The 21727-nt window shown below is 40.2% G+C and overlaps 1 protein-coding gene across 3 annotated transcripts in view; it reads right to left on the bottom strand.

Moving 5' to 3' along the window:
- The window catches only part of PREX2 (phosphatidylinositol-3,4,5-trisphosphate dependent Rac exchange factor 2), a 284434-nt gene extending 263814 nt beyond the window's left edge, over window positions 1–20620 (bottom strand). For 2 of the 3 annotated variants that reach the window (XM_055298134.2, XM_055298135.2), the window contains exon 1: window positions 20091–20586. In XM_055298134.2, coding sequence (XP_055154109.1) covers window positions 20091–20231 — 141 coding nt within the window. In that variant the 5' untranslated portion in view covers window positions 20232–20586. Of the gene's footprint in view, window positions 1–20090 lie in introns of all 3 variants that reach the window. The other variant, XM_055298136.2, reaches the window with a different exon arrangement.
- Between the last annotated feature and the right edge of the window lie 1107 nt (window positions 20621–21727).

Raw genomic sequence — 21727 nt, forward strand, 5'->3', positions numbered from 1 at the left:
CATACTTCCTTTCCCATGTCAGGAGTACTTCCCACTAATCGCTGTTGTCTTATTGCCTTGCTCAGACACATGGAAAATGATTTGTTGACTGCTTTCTACCTAAGTTAAATCAAAACTTTAACTATATCTTTTCCACCACCAGTATTCCTCAATACTATTGAAAAGTATTACTAGATAACTATATCTCCAATAAATGCAGCCTCCTAGCTAATTTCATTTCTCTTTAGTTTCCTCTTCAGTGTTGAGTTACTTCTTAGTTTTATAAGTGGATTTTGTCAATGCATCTCTGCTCATCATTCATTCTATTATGATATTATCTATTTTCTAGGGGCAGCTTGGAAAGCATGTATCTCAATCCTTGATTAATATATATATTAATGTCATGTATTCATTTCCTTGTATTTCTGAACCCTACTCCCACATTGGAATCACCTGGGGAGCTTTTTAAAAATAGCAATTCTTGACTTCCACTCTCTCTTCCCACACCCTGAGATTCTAATTAAGCTGGTCTGGACCGAGGTCCAAGCATCAGCAATATTCCTCACCGTTTTAGTCTTTCTGACTTTTGTTGAGCTTAATGAATTGATCTCTCTCAGGTCTCACCTATGCCCAATAGAGCCATTCCTGCACTCTGTGGCTAGAAGCCGGCCTCCCAGATGACCCTTCCTGAACCAAGGCCCAGTGTTTTGACTTCCTTACTCAAAAATCTCCCCTAGCTCCCACATTGTCTACTAATTAGTTCTAAACTACCTCTACTGTTATTCAAGGCCATCCACCATCTGGCCCCAAGCTACCTTTATTACCCCCTATACCACTCTATACCCCTGCACCTACCCTTCAATGGGACCATTTTAATCACTGTCCCACAAAAGCAACACCATGAAATGGGACAGCCTTTTCCACAGTTCCTGTGAAAAGTAAAATCTAGTCAAAAGCCACAGGCCTTTACTCTTTGTTACTAGAACGACAGACGAAAGGGAATCTGTTTGCATTGGGTAAATAAATATAAGAATAATAATCGCAAAATAGCTGCACATAGCACATTTCTGCTGCTGTGTTAGCAGGTGGATGAAGTGAGCCCTGCACCCCCACTCTCTGTCCTGACCCTCAAGCCTCCTGACATGCACTTGGTACAGGCTCCTGTATGATAATCAGTTGTTTCACAATCGCAGAAGAGGAAAATGATTTTCTCCTGATTTATTTCATATTTCTTACTCTGAAGTTGAAGGAGGATTACCTCTTGATCAAGAAAACATGAGTCTGTAGCTATTAGTGTGAGAACTCTAACTCCAAGTTATGTTTGCTATATTTTCCCAAACTAGCAGCCCAACAGAATCTCTGTAGGAGGTTGGTGGAGCTGAGAACTGCTAAGTAAGTTATTAGGTTTTATTTGAAAATTAGTTCCATCAGAGACATAGCACCATAAAAATAGATTAGGGGTATTGTTATTTTTGCTAGCATAATTAATACCATATTGTTGAAAGGCTGATGGTCATTACACTATTTCTTCATATGAATAGGAACAGTCCTCATTTCAGGTTTGGGGGTTTGGGCCTTTTTATTTATTATTTTTTTTAGTGTGGGGCAGTAGTTTGATGATTAAACTGTATCTGAACTTTACACTGCTTTACATGAAATTTAGAGGCTATGACTCCAAGGAACAGATTTCGATCTGTTTAGATGAACAGATTGAGATTAACTCACCTTCAACAACTGTTACACAAATATACACCATCAGGTCAATAAACAAAACCACTTCACACTTTGACTTCCCAAAATGGAGATAGCTGATTTCTGTCTTACTATTTCCCATACTTATGGAATCTCTAAGCAGATTATAACTACAGCATAAACAACCAAGAGGAAAAAATATGGAAGGTACCGGGAATTAGAGCAAATTGAGCTATAGAAATTTTAGAAATTATAGAAATTTTCAGACTGGAGTGAGACTCAGATGATGGGCATAAGATTCTCCAACTCTCTTCCTTTTGTTTGTAGCAACCCATTTCACCTGTGCTCACCTGGGACTGTAGGTGAGCTGAAGGAAGAGACTTCCCATTTTTACACAGTGGTAGCAAAATGAACCCACTCACCAAGATAAATAGCAACCTTCGAACAAGCTGTCAGGAAGAATTTCAAGTTTTTCCTGAGGGTTCCACCTCCAGAAGAGACCAGACTTGATGTATTAAGGAAGGCCCCAGCAGCTGGTAAGTATTCTTCTAAATTATACAATAATCATAAAACATTAATAAACCTTCCTAGGTGGAAAATGGACTTGAGGGAGTAACTACAAACCAACTGTCTCAAATGTTACTCTAATCATCTCAGGAAGTAAGTTTAAAAGCAATCAAAATCTACCTCTCCTTGGGTTACAATTTTGGTCCTAATCCTTATTATTATGGGATGGTCCATCCCTCAGAGTCATCACAAGCCTAAAGGCCACACTCAAAGCTACACAGTCAGTGCCAGAGACTCCTGCATGAGAAAAGATGCAGGGGGCGATGAGACCAGAATACCTGAGAGTCGGCTCAGCAACAGCAACGACATTTCTCTAAAAGGTAGCAGAGATCTCTGAAGCTGCTGCTTTGGCTGTGGCATTCGTAGACCTCAGAGAGAGAACTGAGCTGGGTTAACCCTTGTCCCCGGTTCCTTTATGACCCCCTGCCATGTTCAGACATTGTCTTAGACCAAACTCTAAATGCGGCCTCGCTCCCCAGTGATAACCCCAAGCAAACACTGTGCTCTTGATAAATGAGCACTGTCAGCACTCAGGGCCTCCAGGTCAGGCTCTGGCACGGTGACCCCAGCCACACGACAACCTGATGACTGGCATGAGCATTAAGACGCTGAGCAGAGGGCGGCAGAAAATCTCAAAGCCTCCAAGTAAGAGCTCCTGATGGATTGAAAATTCTGTTACAGAGTTCAAGGAGTTTTACATATCTGATTTCCTTCCTAGGCACTCTATCTTGCATTATTTTTAGGCAAGTCTTGCCTTTAAAGTTCACCCACGTATCCTTTGCATTCTTGTGGGTTAGTTTGGTACAACGGCTATTAGGTTAAGGCTGATTGTCTCCATTTTGTCAGATTCATACCACAGTCAAAACCAGTTCCCCTGAAAAGCATAGATAAGAAACCCAGGATTTTCCTTACTTTGAAACAATCAGGCAGACAGGTCACAAATAGCACAAAAGAGAAGTGGATGCAAAAGATTTCAACTTTCTGCGGTAATTGTGTTTGCACTTCCTTTTGACTTTTATGATGTATGAGCCACAGAAAGGTCTCCTTAAAGAGAAACAGGAAGAAGAAAGCACATAACCTTATCAAAAAAATACAGACAGCTAAATTCCTTCCCTTTGGTTCTACTTTTTAAAAGCCCAATATAATTATTCACCCATTCCTATTCTGAAGTTGGTAATGATGATGGTAATAAACCTATTTCCTTTTCTTTGTGCTGCGAATTCAGTGAACTGAAGAATGAAGCTCCACAAAAGGCTGCTTAAGAAACATCATTTCTAGAACTAACCCTGAAAAAAATGTCAGCACCAGAATCCGAGCTCCCAGATTCTATTAACAATTTAGTCAAGAGCCGAGGCTCCAGGATGCTAAGGAGAAAGGGAATATTTTCCACAGTCCTCAAGTGACCTTTCCCCTCCCCACAGTCTCTGGCAGAGGCTTCCAATGGCACTTTACAGGCCACACAGGGGCCTCTTCCAGCTGTCCACAAGTCTCAAGGGAGTCATTTATATAGGGCTATCAGAGAGAGAATACCACAGGAAGAAAGCAGGGGAGGGTTTGCAAGGTACTTTTTTTTTTTTTAACTTTAAGTTCTAGGGTACATGTGCACAACGTGCAGGTTTGTTACATATGCATACATGTGCCATGTTGGTGTGCTGCATCCATTAACTCGTCATTTACATTAGGTATATCTCCTAATGCTATCCCTCCCCCCTTTCCCCACCCCACGACAGGCCCCGGTGTGTAATGTTCCCCACCCTGTGTCCAAGTGTTCTCATTGTTCAATTCCCACCTATGAGTGAGAACACGTGGTGTTTGGTTTTCTGTCCTTGCGACAGTTTGCTCAGAATGCAAGGTACTCTTGATCCTTCCTATCCCCTTTCAGGGAAAGGCCTTAAATAAGAAAAATGTATGAAAGCCCCTCATACCTTAGCTTTTAACTCACATCTGGGACTATCTAAGGCAATGGTCATAAAATGGCTTTTAGAGCCTGCTGCACATTCAAGATCTCCAATTCCCACCCCTGCCCCACTTGTTCAGTGCTTCCGTCCCCTCACTGCTAAAGGATACTTCATTTCCAGCAGAAGCTTTTCAGCCAATGGTGCCCCAACTGCACAGCGTGCTGGGTTCCCACCCATGATGAATTTGAATGTTGGCTGCAGTTCCACTAGACACGGAGCTGCTGGGCATGAAACCTGATTGACAAAACGCTGCACAAAATAAGCTCCTCAATGGTATAAACACAGAACAGAGTGAGGCAGTGGATTTTAAAGTTTGCACCTTTAAAAAATATATGCCTATTATACTAAAGTCGATAGACTGAAAAATGACAACTAAAGAATGACACTAGTTAAAGCTTTAAGTCTTAGTGTCACCATACTTTTTCTAATCTGTTCTATTAACTTTATTTATTAGCAATGTACATCTGGGTTTAATCTCACCTCTGAATTATCACTACACTGAAGATTTAAACAAGAAATCAATTGGCACTTTCCTCCTGGATATTGCCTGTTAAGGTTTACAGTAAAAAATATAATTCTTTCAAATATTTTTAGATATTTACAAAAAAGAAGAGTGACAGAAAAGAGTGAATGCCTGCTTTTTCATCTTACATAAAATGTCAAAACACATGCACACTTATTCCTCTTCTCTGCTTCACTTATTCTCCCAGGCACTTAGACTAGCTAATATATCATATATTTTACTCATTTATCTTGTAGCTCCTGGGTTAGAGTCGGAGCTCCATGAAAGCAGGAATTTGTAATGCTTGTCAGTGCTATATCCTCTGAACCTAGAATAGTGATTGGCACACAGTAGGTGCTCAATAAATATGCCTTGGACCATGAAGAATAAAAATATCTGGATTTTGAAAGCAATCATTGGAGAGAATCAATCACAACGCTTAACATATTAGGGGTTATTTTTTAGGTTGCCTGATTCATAAATTATGCAATGCTGAAAATAAGGTTTTTCACTTAATAAAGTTGTTTTTGCACATTAATTTATAAATAGCTCTGGTTGCATTTTCTTTTTTTTGTTGTTGTTGTTGTTTTTTGTTGTTTGTTTGTTTTTTAGAGACAGAGGTCTCACCATGTTGCCCAGGCTAGATTTGAATTCCTGAGCTTAAAAGATCCTCCCACTTCAGCCTTCCAAGCTCCGCCCAGATTGATGCATTTTATGGTAATTCCTTTGTTCTCTTTTATAGATTTTTTAGTTCTGTATTATTTGAAAAAAAAAAAACCTGTAGATTTTACTTAACACATATTCAGTACTAAGGGAAATTACAGAATATCATAGAGGAGTTGGAACTTTGAATTGTGACATACTGGAAAAGAAATAATTTGTAGGAAGGATATATAGTACAACATAGTAAAACTATAGGCAATTTATTTTCTTTAAATTTTAGCAGATATTTTCTTTTTAAAAAATTTATTCAAATATCCTAGCTGACTACCTAGATCTCTCATTAAGGTTTGCTTATATTTTCACAACATCATCAAAGGTGAATCTGACCCAAATCCTCATCTATAGAAATACATATATTTAAAATTGAAGATCCAGTCAAGTACTAAGCTCTCAAATTTTCTGACAATCCAACTTATCATGTTCCTCATGATGAAGTCAACCATAAGTAGAATTTGTTTTAAAATCTTAAATCCCAAAGAATATTTGCTACCCTCAAAACATTTAATGATACAGAGAAGACCCAACTTACATGTGAGAATTACTAGCACACTAAAAATTATACAGGAGAAACATCAACTTCTCCTATTTTAATTGAAAGCTATGCTCTTCCATCAATAACATGATTCCCTTTTGGACCCTAAAATCATATGGTTATGCTAACTCTCCTTGCTAGAAACTGAGGAAAATGTCTATAGCTATATAACATGACCCATTGACCAAACTTCATTCTATGACTACCAGAAAGCCATTTACTCTCCCTCCTCTATCCTGTCAAACAAAGTAGGTCTGGCAAACAGAACACTCTCAAGAATAGTGATCATTTTTAACAATGGATTCATTTAATATATGTTTAAACTACATTAATGCTTTTCACCTAAGCAATCAATAGAATATCCACTGAATGCAGACATACACACATTTTGGACCATGTGTGCATATATATATATACACATACACACACACACACACATATATATACACACATACACACATATATATATACACATAATAATTACATGTTAATTATACAAACTAATTTTATATCTTTGCCTCAAATGTCTTGTGATTTGATCATATATAGGATAAACACATGAGCTATATTTAAACACAAAGCCAAGGGTTCAAACTTGTTAGGAAGCCTGTAAATACACAGAGATCCAAAATGATCCCAGAGGACTTAAATTAAGCTGAAAATAGCATGAGTACCAACACATATTAAGAGATATGCCAAGGGGAGAACTAAGGTTTTCTATTTTTGAAAGGTTCCTGTGTTTCCTTATTTCTGTGAGGGAAACTCCTGACTTCTGGGTAATCTTTGGCTCCTGAGTGCTTGCCTGGCTCTAACCCTGTCTTGGATTGACCACAAGCTCCTGTTGCTCTCTTGCACTTGATAGTTTGCCTGAAATGAACTACTGTTCCTTCCTGACTTCTAGCTCCTGTGTACTTCCGGAGTCAACAAGTTCTGCGTCCCTGCTTCAGCATCTGCCCTGGTTTTCCTAGTCCTGATTAATCACACCATTCCCACAATCCAGAAGAGTCTGGGCCTGTGATTCATCAGCAGAACATCTTGGAAGAGCTATACAACTTTTGCAGTGGATCTTTTCAGAATCCCCACTCTCCCAATTAGGAACTGACCAAAATGTCCCCAGGTGTGAGTTTACAATGATCCGAGCCTTGAAGGTAGTTCTAAGTTGTGAGTTAAATATAAATATGCAGTGCCTAACACATAAGAAACACATAACAAAAACAGAATTTCCATATTATCTTGGAATATTTTTTTCTGGAAACTTCCACAAAATTTTAAAATTACATAAAATCACCAAATATCCCAAAGCCTTTCTGTAGTGAAAGCCAACGGGAAAAAAACAAAAACTACCTTGAGAGCTCTGGAGTTCTTACAAATATATGTGGAGAGAGAGAGAAATGTTAGATGGATTGCTATGTGGGAAAGAATATATTATTTTAGAGGAAAATAATCCATTATATTTTAAATACAACAGGTTCTTACAGTAAAGGAATCCAGTAATTAATATAAATGATTTTCTGAGGACAGGAGACTAAAGTATTAATGGATTCAATATGTGGCAGAGATGACTCTTTGCCCCTCAATATTTACTCCCATGTCATTATTTCAGTGTAGAACTCCCTAAGTTTCAGCTGGGCACGTGGATGTCCAGCCAGTCAGCATATTTCCCAGTCTCCCTTAGAGCTGGATTAGCCGTGTTACAAAGATCTGGCCGTGGGGATGAGAGTGAAAGTGATGTGTGTCATTTCTGGGTCATATCCTTAGAGGGAGTGCTTGCCCTCCACTTTGTCTCCCACCCTCTGTCCCCGTGGGGCTGGAATGTGAAAAGTGTAGTGGTAAGTCAGCTTCAACCATAGGGAAAAGGACAACACCCCACTATACTGGTTCCCCCACCTTCCCTAACCCATTGGAAACACCTAGAGAATCTACATAAATACTGAGGCCTGGCTCTCACCCCCACATACTCAGATTTCATTGGTCCTAGGGGCTGGTAGAGCAAGAAAAGAAGCAGGAGTCTCTGAATGACCTGATGCCGCTAAGCTGCTAACCCCACTGGAACACCGCTGGGGTATATTTAATTTAAAAGTTAAATAACCAGAGTTCTGAGAGAGGATGCAAAAAAGGTCATGTTGATTACATATGGCTTTCCTGGCCACAAACAATCCTTCCGCATTGTTCAAACTATTGTTATTTGGTCTCAGTTAAAGCAGCTGAACAAATATCCTTACAAATAAACACAAAATTCTGGCCTTCAGGAAAAAAAAGAATATGTTAAGCACAGGTAAGAAAAAATACTCTTCTTTTTCTAAAGGAAAAACTAAAGTATAACTATTGAAAACCAAAAAAAGTGCAGTTTTAGCATAATCCGGGGAAATGATGGCTGAACTAGAGATTTATTAAAGAAAAAACAAAAAATAAACTAAAAATATTAGACAAAGATAGAAAAAAGATACTAAAGTTGGCCAATTCATTAATGATTTGCATAAGTCAATGAGGCCTCGGTATCAAAATGTGATGATTTTAGGACAGAGTTAAATAAATATTGATTTCTCTTATAGGCCCATTTTTGACAGGACATAGGTTAGACTGCTTTAAGACATGGTCTTAGTAAGAAAGAATAAAGATATAGTCTCCTTCTATTTTGTTGCTCTGTCACCCTGAACATGTACCTTCCATTTCATGTTCTAAAATGGCTGCCCCATCACCTGCCATCACATCCTCATACCAGCCAGGGAGAAGAGGGAAAGGAGAAAAGAGAATGCACACTCTTCAGAATAAGGGCACACTGCAGAAGTTATCCAGGCCACTTCTGCTCACACCCCACTACCCAGAACCTTTACACAGGCCCACACTTATCTGCATGGGAGGCTGAGAAATGTAGTCTTAAGCTGGACCTAAAACTTTTACCACTATAGAATAAAAGAACATTGGGTATTGGGGACACTTAGAAGTCTCTGCCAGAGGTTTCATTATGAAGTGGTACAAGAAAACTTGAGATACTTGTTGCCCAGGCTGGTGTGCAATGGTGTGATCTCGGCTTACTGCAACCTGCGCCTCCTGGGTTCAAGTGATTCTCCTGCCTCAGCCTCCTGAGTAGCTGGGATTACAGGCACACACCACCACACCCAGCTAATTTTTGTATTTTTTTTTTTTTAGTAGAGATGGGGTTTTGCCATGTTAGCCAGGCTGGTCTTGAACTCCTGACCTCAGGTGACCTCCCAAAGTGCTGGGATTACAGGCATGAGCCACCGCACCCGGCCAACACCTCTTTTTATATCCCAGACAAGGGTTAGCACAGGAGAGTCTCACCTGCTGGTCTCTGGCTGGGGACAGGAGTTGGAGGTCGGGGAGGGCTTGACAGGGAGGGCAGAAAATAATTTGGGAGGAAACAGCTTGGCAGGGATACTCTCATGTTTTGGGAACCCCGTGCCCAGGGAGTGGCTGATGTCAGCAGGCAGTGCTGGGAGTGAGGTGGGCACGGCAGTGAGGCTTTGTGAGTGGGAAGGGACACTCAGCCAACATCTGAAAGGCAGTGGGATTTGGTGGCGTTGTGTCTTCTATTGAATTTAAACTGCCAATTTTCAATGAAAAGTCTCAGTTTTAAATTGACTAAAATAAAAGCATGTTCTAAGGATCAAAAAAAAAAAAAAAGAAAACTTGAGATAAAGTTGTGTCTAGAATATTCAAAATACATTTTGTAAATATATAAAATATATAAAATTGGCCAGGCATGGTAGTTCACACCTGTAATCCCAGCACTTTGGGAGGCTGAGACAGGTGGATCACCTGAGGTCAGGAGTTCAAGAGCAGCCTGGTCAACATGGTGAAACCCCGTCTCTATTAAAAATACAAAAAATTATCCAGGCATGGTGGCAGGTGCCTGTAATCCCAGCTATTTGGGAGTCTGAGGCATGAGAATCGCTTGAACCCGGGAGGCAGAGGTTGCAGTGAGCCGAGATCGTTCCACTGCACTCCAGCCTGAGCAACAGAGCAAGACTCTATCTCAAAAAAATAATAAATAATAATAAAATATATAAATACAAATATATTTATATATAAAATTATAGAAAGCCAAATTTGACATAGTTATACAGTATAGAAAATGAAAGCCCCCTTCATCCACATACCTCTGGGAAAATAATGAATTCTTAAAATAATCTTGGAGTATGTGGGTGCGGGACTAACATTTAGGTCAATTAATAGAGCATAATAATGCCTTTCCATAGATCTTCTCCTAGTGCTACTGATAGAAATAAGGCTTTGGAATGGGAGATGTTATTTCTGGAATCCTAAGATTTCTTTCTTTGGGGCAACAGTCTCAAATAAGAAAAGGCTGGAACTCCTAGGAAGCATGAAAGCAAGGCCAAGTTGAGGCATTACAAGGAACCAAGGGAAAACATTAGCATTTCTTGCACAATCTCTGAAAATGTGTCACCATCTATAAAGCCTCTCCTACTGGCAAGAAGACAACTTAAATAGATAATTAAAATAACAAAAGTGGCAAAGCAAAATCAAACACAGATATCAATCCATATTTGACTCTCTCCGAGAAACAAAGTTTTCAGATGAATAAAAATGTTTATCCATCTATATTCTATATTGTGATATTTTCACTGTAAAACCAGAGAATATTTTTATATCGGTATTCTAAATTTAATCAGATGGAGTCATTTCTTAAGTACTGTACAATTTAACCTTTCAAATGAAGGGTTTGCCTTTTAATGGAAAAATATGCATTTCACATTAATGACAAAACACAATGTCCTTGGCTAAGATATTCTCGAGCAAAATAGATCCCTTTTTGTACACTATGGTCCGTTATATGTAAGGCTATACAACAAATTTATTCAATAAATCAAAGTCTGAAATCACCGATAGTAACTAGAAGTGCTTAAAAATCGTAACTTCAAATTAACATATTAAACATGTTAATAATTAACATAATTAACATTCTTAAACATAATTAACATTCTTAAAATTTCAATCATTGAACTCTTGGATCAAATGCAACAGTTTATGAAAATGAGGGAAAAATTTTTTAAGCAGTTATTATTAGATGTATCATCATGTGAAGTTATGTTCAATATCATGGAAAAAGTGACCCAGCCACACTTTTAATCAATGAAACATTTACTAAGGAATGCTTTTCCTGAATTTTTGATTGTTTGAGGCAGCTACAGTGTTATAAATCAAAGATGATTTTAATATAGCTAATGCAATTTTAATAAATTATAAATTCTTCAATTTACAATTATAATTAAATCAAAGATCTTGATTTTAACATAGCTAATAATATAATTCTAATAAATTCACACTTGAAAAATTTTAATAAATTTAATAACACTTTTAATGAAGAACAAAAATCCATCTCATGAAAAGTAAATATAAATAAAATGTTTAAAGAAATAATGCAAACTAAAACAATTATTTTTAGGTCAAACTAATAGTGCTGAAAACAGACATAATAATTTTATTTGGTATGAAAATCTAATACCAAGTATATACTAAAAGAATACTTAAGAAAACACTGTTTAAAACAAGTGCTTAAGAAACTATAATCACACTAAAATGTCAGATAAATCATTTTCTTTTTTTTACATGGCTAATGACTGATACGTGCATTAAATGTAAAATAGAAGCTTTATACTATTTGCACCATGGTTTAAAAAATGGTTGTCATTATTTCTGAGATTTGAACCTATTCACACTAGAGGTAATAAACCAAAAATGCTTACGTCTCTACTTGAGCTTCTAAATTTATGTCGTGTTTAAGAAAATCACATTTAAAAGAATAACTGAACAAAGCCTATCATACATCCACCCTCAGATGTCCAAGCTCAATTCCCTTTTCTATTCCTGAAAGTGTGTGTCCAAATCATTACTGTTCTCTTCAGGGAACTGCCCTCTCAGCAAGAACAAACAACAAAACAAGAAGAAAACACAACAGAACATCAGACAGAAAACCAGAGTTTAACTTCATAGAGGAAGAACGACCATCGGGTAGCAAGCAACCTCCAAACTTGCCTCTCCCCTCCAGTGGCCCTTGTCCTTACTCCTAAGTTCCTTCTGGAGGAAAGCCACCCTCCCTGCTGGCTCCCAGAACACTCCACCTCCTGCATTCCCTAGGCCCCGCTGGCGTTCTCAGAACCTTCTTCTATTAAGCTTGTCCTTATGCCTCCAGGCTTGGAAAAGACAGGGTGACTGGCAGACCAGGCTGGTGACTCTCAAGCTGGTCTGAGCACGTGCCAAGCACAGTCTGTGGATGGACAAGACAGCAGAGAGGGAGACAAGCTTGGAGTTTAGGGAGGGAAAAAAAAAAAAAACACTTCCGGCCGGGCACCGTGGCTCACGCCTGTAATCGTAGCACTTTGGGAGGCAGAGGTGGGGGAAATGCCGTAGCTCAGGAGTTTGAGACCAGCCTGGACAACACGGTGAAACCCCGTCTCTACTAAAATCGAAAAAATTAGCCGGGTATTGTGGCATGTGCCTGTAGTCCCAGCTACTCAGGAGGCTAAGGCAGGAGAATCCCTTGAACCCAGAAGAGGGAAGGTTGCAGTGAGCCAAGATCGCACCACTGCGCTCCAGCCTGGGCGACAGAGCGAGATCAATAAATAAATAAATAAATAAATAAATAAATAAATAAATGAAAAGGAAGAAACACTTCCTACCTACCAGGACTTTACCTAATCAGAAGCTGATTTGAATTTCAGGCCAGCCCTGTGAGGTATTATCAAATGTGTTTTCCAAATATGAAACTGAGACATACAGAGGCTGTGTTGTTTGCCCAAAGAGAGAGTTTGTAAGTTTCAGTACGAGGATTTTAAACCAGTTCATCAGATTCTGTGCCATGCAGTTCACCTCACTGTCCCAGTGTGGAAGGGAAAGCCTCTGGTATGTGTTCACAAGGGGCCACAAAGACCATCCCAGGCAGTTCCACTAGCTGTACACTGGAGAAGCAGCAGAATTTTTAAAATACACAAGTGACAGCTTGCCCATTCTTAGCTTTACTATGTTTTACTATGGGTATGTTACACAGCAAGATGGCTCAGAAAATTCAGAAAATTTTGCCCTGTCTTATCTCCCAGTGCCATGGGGGTGCTTGCTATGCTTCCCCCAAAGATGCCATTTGCCCTCTGCCACTTTCTGTTGTCGCTCCTTTAGTTCCCTTTTTATTGTCTCTCTCCCCTTGGCTAGGCTCATCTGTCTTTCCCATCCCTAGACAAAATCATCCCCTTCTCTCCTTGCAGTTACCACCAAAGTCCTTGAATAGTTTATCCATCATCCTTCACATCCTCAGCTTCCACTCATGTCTCAACTGGTTCTGACAGTCTGGCTTTTGCTCACACGCTCTACTGAAGCTAAAACCCCAATGACATTCTAACTGCCAGATCCAGCGACCCCTTCAGTCTTTACACACCCCACTTCCCTCAAGTCCTGCCACTTTAAAGAGACCTTTCTTTGAAAACTAGATCCTTCCTTGGCTTTCAAAGTATCACCTTCTCCTAGTTCTTTGTTTCAGCCTTTGATAGCTCAAAGTCACCTGCACACTCTACTCTTCCTCCATCTTTTAAACATTGACTCTCCAACTTACTACCTTTTGTTTGTGTATTTTCTTCCTCTAATTGCTCTCCTTGTGTCATCTCACTCAATTGATGGTTTCAAAATACATGGTTAGTTAATTTTTAGATCTCTCACTTTTGGCCCAAATTATTTCTCAAGTTCCACATTCTTATCTTCAAAAATCATAGTAGTATTTGTGGCTCAGCTCAACATGTCCAAAAGCAAATTCATTTTCCTTCTCCTCCTAGTGCTGTTCTGTCCCCTGCATTCCAATTCTCAGTCAATGACACTACCCATCTAGTCTTCAAAACTAGAGAACTAGCCCCATCCTATGTTCTCCATTCTACTTAAACCTTCACTTCTGAGAGTACACAAAATATTAAAGCTTCTACCCAAAAAAGCCCTCATAGTTGGGCGTTGGATTTGTTTGTGGTTTGGTTTAGGTTTTTTGTTGTTATTGTTCTTTTATATTTTCCATTGCTTCTACCCCAGATCAGACTTTCCACGTTTCTTACCTGAACTAATGCAATGACAGACTTTTAATGGGTAACTAGACTTCAATCTTTGTTCCTCAACCTTGTCAACAGAATTCTCTTGCTAAGAAACAATTCTAACCACAATAGCTACTATTTTTATATTAAAGTAATTGGTATTATAATAGGGTATAAGACTGTTTCAGACCCCCAAATGTGAGGATCTGCCACACTGAGGTCACATAGCACATGCTGCACTCTGGGGATGGATAATTCTCCCAGTATAGCACATTCCTCCTCCTCCTTTAGGAGCCAGCTCTATCATCACCTCTTTCCAAAACTTCCCTTGACTCCCCAGCTGAAAGAATCTCTATTGCCTCCATGTGACTTTGCTCATGGCTCTAGTGTCGCAGCTCCCATTGAGTATTGTGATGACCCAGCACCTAACATAAGCTGCATTTGTCTGCACAGGCTGTCATAATAAAATACCACAGATTGATAGCTTAAGCAGAAATTTATTTTCTCACAACTCTGAAAGCTTAGAAGTCTAAGATCAAGGTGTCAGTAGGTTTGGTTTCTCCTGAAGCTTCCCTCCTTAGCTTGCAGAGGCCTGCCTTTTCCCCATGTCCTCCCAAGGCCTTTCCTCTGTACACCCCAGTATCTCTCTGTGTGTCCAAATCTCCTCTTCTTTGAAGGACACTAGTCAAACTGAATTAAGGTCTACCCTATGAACTTATTTTAACTCGATCACCTATTTAAAGGCCCTATCTACAAATACAGTCCTATTCTTAAGTATTGGGGATTAGGACTTCAACATATGACTCCTGAGGAGGGACACAATTCAGTCCATAACATAAACCTTAAGTATAATGTGCTGAATCAATCATCTTTGCCTGGAAGAGTCAGGTCACGACTTAAAGAGTTTGATTTCAGATGCATTCAAATTCTGCTTTGTTTGCTTTTGCTTTGTTTGCCTGTTTGTCTGTTTTCTTGAGTGCCTGCTATTTACAAAGCCCTGTGTTTAGGCCAAGAAAAGCATACATAGGAAGTAAATGCAAAGCCCCTTTTCTCTGGGAATTTGCCATCTAGACAAATGTTTTTTCTAACTGCTTTTACGAAAGCTCAAATCTGGGAAAGGTAGAGCCATGCACAGAGGAGCCAGGGTGGCAATCCTGAAGCCATAAAATCTAGCTCTCCAGCAAGCCCTTGCAAGGGCCTCTGGAGCTCCAGGGAGCACAATTTGAAAGAGCTAAGAGACACGCATATATTAAGCTGAATAATAGAGTGAGGATGCAATTGTTTAAACTCCAAGGCGCCATACTAACTATGGTTGTTGTTACCTGGAATATAAAGTTTTCTCACTGTCTTAAAATCAACCAATGAGCATTTATAAGAATATCATTAAAAAGACTACACTAACAGAAGGAAAACAAAGAAGGAGGAAACAAAGAAGAGAATTTGGGACATATAGAAAGGGTAGAAGAGGAATATAACAGAAACAAAAATTCTATCTAATGATGATCATAGGCATGGCTTTTTGTAACAACTGTAGCATCAGCAAGATAACAGTAACTACTTATAGGACCCTCTTATGAGCCAGATGGGCCAAGCCCAATGCATGTATCATATCATCCTTACAATACCCCTGAGAAATGCTATTGTTCTCCATTTTACGAATGAAGAAAAAGGGGCATGAAAAGTTAGGAATGTGTTTAAAATCACAAAGCAAATTAGAGATGGGACTCAAATACTAAGGTATCCAAGGCCAAAGCCTGGACAGGCAACAAACTTGAAAATATTTTGTTTATGACAAGACACATAGCTTGAAGTCACTGTTTTAATATGCCCACAATGTGGACTAGCCATGCATTCTGGTTTGCCAGGAACAATCCCAGTTTCCATCTGTTTCCCAGTATCATTATTAATAGCACTCCCTTTCACTCTCACAAGTGTCCCAGTTTAGACAGTAAATTATATGGTCATCCTGCCTCAATGCCACTGACCCACAATGTAACTGGCCTACACAATTTTCCAGGCCCAGTGCAAAATAAAAATGTGAGGTTTCTTGTTCAAAAAGCAGGGGGCTGTGGGGGAATGCTGTTAAAGGTACTGAAATATAAAGCTTTTTTCTTTCATGTATCTGCTCTGCTCATGTCCACCATCCCATCAGACTTCATTTGCAAAACACAAGGTCAAAGATAAAATTGGCAAGAATTTCAAGATGGCAATAGCAGAGCATTAAAACAAGCTGGGCATCCTTCTCAGCTCAGAACTGTGGGCCACTGCACAGGATGTGCATCCATGAAGCCAGCCCTGGGTCTTCCTTTTCTCTGTCCACTCACATGAGTCTGTCATCTTGGCAGGCTCTGTCACGGGTTTGCAAACAGGAAACAGGTTGTAACTTACTATTGTCCAGACTTTGGATGTTAAAAACTGGATGTTAGGTTCATATAATCATTTATTTAGAAGAAATGTTTGAAAATATTTTTAATAAAGCCCAAAATTTCATTTCCCTAGCAAAACAAGAACATAAATTCAAGCAAATTAGGTCACTCTCTACCATTTTATCTGTGACCTAAAAATAATTAATCTAGATAGTGTAACCTATCCATGACCTCAAACAAAAATTTAAAATATATGAAACAATAGTGCATGCAAAGTCTTTAATACCTCAATATCTGATTTAAATCATGTTTCTGTTTTAAGGGCAGGTACCACATGTTTAATTTGAAATTTTTTGCTGCATAAATTCATATGTGCCTGAGCAAAACTGAAAATTCTACTATCTATTTAGACCAAATGGAAGAAAACAGGAAATCAAAATGTTCAGGATGATTGAGGCACCATCCTTAAAAATGGAGTGGGAGGATAGAGGATGGGTCAACTCATTGATTCATGCATGCACTCAACAAGCATTTCTTGAGGACCTACAATGTCACAAGCACTGCACACAATTATGGAAAGCACAGGCACACAAGGTGGTATGTCCCTGTCCTCAAGGAGGTCTAACAGAATGAGACCAAAGTAAACAAATGCACACATCAACTACTTTGGGTACTATGGAAGAAGGAAATGCAGGGTAGAGTGGATACAAAGCCAGAAGCACCTGGGAAGAAGGGGCTAACTGAGCCTTGAAAGCCCAGTAGGAATCCACCAGGTACAAAAGGAAGGCCCCAGGAAGAACAAAGGCAGAAGCCTGAGGAAGCACAGCCCACCATGGAAAGAGTGGCCAGGTGAAGACACAGAGCTTTGTTCAAACAGCAGTGTGTGCCTGGGGGCAACTACAGAGAAGATGCAGATAGACCCATTCCATAGCGTAGAGAAGAAAGGCAATGCTCTTGGGCTGTCTTGGGGATGGCAGTGGGGGAAGATGCTCTTTCCTTAAAGGCCAAAGTGTGGGAATTAAGGAGAGAGAGGGCTCAGAAATAGGAAAGATTTTAGAAAAGCTTTTCCCTCTAGCCATATGATTTCTTTTTTTGGTTTTTTTTTTTTTTTTTTTTTTTTTTTGAGATGGAGTCTCGCTCTGTCACCCAGGCAGGCTGGAGTGCAGTGGCATTATCTCAGCTCACTGCAACCTCCACCTCCCGGGTTCAAGTGATTCTCCTGCCTCAGCCTCTTGAGTAACTGGGATTAAAGGTGTCCACCACCACGCCCGGATAATTTTTTGTATTTTTAGTAGAGATGGGGTTTCACCATGTTGGCCAGGCTGGTCTTGAACTCCTGACCTCAGGTGATCCACCCGCCTCGGCCCCCAAAAGTGCTGGGACATATGATCTTTTTATAAAGCTCATAATACCATTTTGTTTGCTTAATTATAGGGCAGTTAAGTAAAAATATGTCCTTAGTAGAACTAAAAATATGTTTTCTACCTCTTCTTCCTCTTCCTAATAAAGATTAGTCATCCTTCATCCATGTTAATGGCTTAAAGCAATAATAGAAATGATTAATGACTAATCTAACAAATATTTAATTTGACTTAGGAGTAAACTATCAATTTTTGGCAACAAATTTACCACTCGACTTATTTAATACTATGGCTAACTTTTAAAAATAACTTCTATTGCTTGTTTCCATCTCTGATCATTCCTTTAGGATAGGTTCCTACAAGAGGAATCACCAGGCCAAAGGGTTTGAATAGATTAAAAGCTCTTGGTACATATTAGCATAGTCTAATATCAAAACCAGAGTGACTACATCAACTTCAGGTAATCAAGAAAACTCCATGGGGAGTAAATGTTGCTATAAATAACACCCTAAAAAGAAAATCTAATAATGTATTATAAATAGATCTCAGGCTTTGTAAGCCAGAGTAAACTTTTATTTAGGATGACATTCAGACTAATTAGTGCATTGGTGCATATAAACATAAACAGGCATAAATGACGCACAAAGAAAACGAAAAGTGGAAGAGCCCATAAATTCTGAAAGAGATAAAAAGAAATCATGAAATGATGTTCTCCTTATAAAAGGGGAAAATTTATTTTATACTTTCCATACTTTCTTACCTAACTCTATATACTAATAGTAAGTTTTCTGTTGTAATGATCAGGTTTAAGATTAGAAGAAAAACTGATATTTTAAACACAGATCAACAGATTGGTTTTTAATATAATTAGATTAACTGTCTGCAAATTAGCATTCTGCACAGTACTTTGTTCACAGATCTTCAGAAAGAGTAATTATGTAAGAAATGACTCAGATTCTTCAAAAGACAAAGAACTTTGTTACCGAAAAAGTTTCATGAAAGCCAAATTTAAAGCTATTAAAAATCAAATCTTAAAAACATACTTTTTTGACAATCTTTGTTACAAGGAAGTATATAATAATTCTATAAATCACCAGTTACCAGGATATTCTCAAATACCTGTACATTTGCAGAGAATGTGGCCCCTGGAAGTCAAGTATATTGATTTTGAGAAGTCAACCAGAACCCAGCCTATACATTTTTACATCACTTGAGACACTGTTCTTTCCTTCTTGCCACAGCCAAGAAGTGAATTTTATCTGTCATGATTATAAGCAGAAAGTTGACAGATTTCAGAACACTAAGCAGGAAGTTTGGCACCTGAAATATTTTCCTTCAGACCAAGGGGGCATGGAATTTGTTGTTGGAAGGAGAAGGATTTGGATGAGATCACAAAAACTAAAGCTCCTGGTTCTTTGAATGATGCTCTCCCAGGAATCTGGGTGGAAAGAAGCCAAGGCTCAAATTCTTTGTCTTTTCAGCAGTGAATAGGAAAAATTCAACTTTTGAGTGTTATCTCAGCAGTTACTTTCACTCAGTTTTGCCCCTTCGGCCCTAAAATGAATGAAACGTTTTCAAAGCAGATGGCAGTGAGTCAAGCAGAAACGTGGAATGTAAGTACATCCCCACTTCCACGAAGTCCCGAAGCTTGATTACAGCACTCTCATGGGCCATGTAAACAGGGGACCAGAAACTGAGCAGAAGACAGATTTAAGCTGGGGGGAGGCGGGGAATTGTAAGACTAGGACGGGGTGAGCACCACATGTGGCTTTAATATCCAACAGCTGCTAGAGATCATCACCCCGCTGCTCTCTCTGTACCCCTACACCAGAATCCTCTGTCTCAAAGATCCTAACTAAAGCGGCCACTGCCATGTTATCTGAGTAACGAACTCGAGCACATTCAAGGATTTTTTTTAACTTAGTGTACCTGAATGTAGCCGACTGGACCTTTAATCACTAAACCAAAGCTTTAAAACAGAGTCTCCAGGAAAGAACAAGAAGGAAAACCAATTACACAGTGCACTTGAGCAGCCTGGGGAGGCGGGTAAAAGAAAAATGAGGGAAGATGGGGCAGCCGGGATTCCCTGGACTGGAGCTCTCTTCTCTAGAGCTAACTTTTCAGACCTGGAGGTCTCCAAGGCCCCCGCAACTCAGTGAGTCTCGGGGCACTAACAAATCCCCGCGGGGGTCACCGCGCCCGCGAACGCAGCGTCCACAAGTGGATTCCCGCGCCTGTGATGCCCCGACCCGTCCCGGGTCCCCGCACAGACAATGCGGCGCGCGCTCCCCGCAGCCACTCCGGGACCCGCGCCCCGCGCCCCGCGCCGCCCGGACGTCCCCCTGCGTCTGCCGGGGACACTCACCGACACCAAGAACTCCAGCGTGCCCACATAGTCCCGCTCGGTCTTCTGGAGCTCGCTGAGCACGCACACGCGCAGGCGGAGCTGCTTCTCCAGGTCCTTGGCGCTCTCGGCGCGGCTGTCTCCGCGGCTGTCCTCGCTCATGGTCGGCGGCGGTGCTGACCCGCGCGCCCGCTGCTGCCCGGCCCCCGGCGGCGAGAATGGAAAGTTGCCGCCTCCGCCAACTCCGAGGAGAGACAGAAGACTTTACATGCTGGGGAGAGGCTGGGCGCAGGGAGAGGAGGGGATCGGGCTGAAATCCCGGCGCGGGGGACGCGGGGCTCCGCTGAAGAAACTCCTGGGAGTGGGGGCTCCGGCCAGGCCCTGCGCGCCCGGCCCCGCTGCTCTGGCCTCACACGGCCGGGGCTGGAGGGGAAGCGGCTTCGGCAGCCACAGCAGTGACTTGGACATTAATCAAAAGCCTTGTATCCATGTGACTCCGACCCTTTACCCTTCGCCAAATCTCAGGAAAAAGGAAACACAACCCTGGGGAAGTGCTGCGTACTGGCTAATCACACACACGCGCGCGCGCGCGCACACACACACACAGCAGCACTTGAGATGGAACTCACAGGAGGTTCCCAATCCCAGGGACACACACTCCAAGGCGCAGCTGGAGGGTTACTCCTAAGCCTCCGCTATTGTTTAATGTGTTTTGTACAAATCCTGAAAGCAAAGAAACAAGTCCCCACGGTTACATAACTGGTTGGGAACAAAAACAACCACGGTATTGACCCTCCCTGTTTGAAAAGAAACACATTGATTTTTGGTTTCATTCAGGCACAAAACAGGTTTGCTTTTAAAACTCTCCAACTGAGAATAGTTCACAGGGCAGACACCCTCCAGTCTGAGCTTGGAAAGTCAATTAGCATAATAAATGAAGACACTATGGGAAAATGACAGCCTCTGCTCATGCAATAAACCCCAGATAAAATAAGCATCACCCTTGGACTGTGCTGTTTTCCATGTCTACAACTTTTTTCAACATCAAGATAGTATGCAAATCCATTGAGAGGCGAGGGTATTTGTGCCAGTTTTGTTTCTAAGAGCTGCTGTGATTTAAGACGGTGTCACTAATTGAAAAGATAAAGCTGTTGTTGAATGCTTATCAGAAGATAGAAAGCTAGATAGATAACGGAAATAATCTTAGGTTTTTGAAGATAGACACACAGAACATTCTTGATTTTAAAGTGTATTGCCTTTTCTCACTTGGAAACTAAGCCTTAAATATTTCCAATACATTTAACAAACAAAACAATTTATATATATTTTTTTGAATTGGTATTAGACACATATATTTTCCACAGATCAACTTCAAACAGTCTAAAACTAATGGCATTTAAATAAACTGAAGAGTGAATAGAGTTGATGCAAGAAAGTGGTATGTTAATTTGTTGCAGTTACTGAAAGCATTAGCAAAACTCTAAAACATAAAGACGCTTTTCACTATATTTACATTAAAATAATTACCTATTGGTTTTCCAGATAATGTCCTTCCAGAGCATAGTGTGACGACCATTCCCCTCTGTAACCACACAAAGAAGGACTGTACTTTCTTTGTATATTAAAGATAAAATTTTCGAATGATGTACACAAAGCTG

Source organism: Symphalangus syndactylus, chromosome 11, assembly GCF_028878055.3.
Source record: "Symphalangus syndactylus isolate Jambi chromosome 11, NHGRI_mSymSyn1-v2.1_pri, whole genome shotgun sequence".
NCBI lineage: Eukaryota > Metazoa > Chordata > Mammalia > Primates > Hylobatidae > Symphalangus > Symphalangus syndactylus.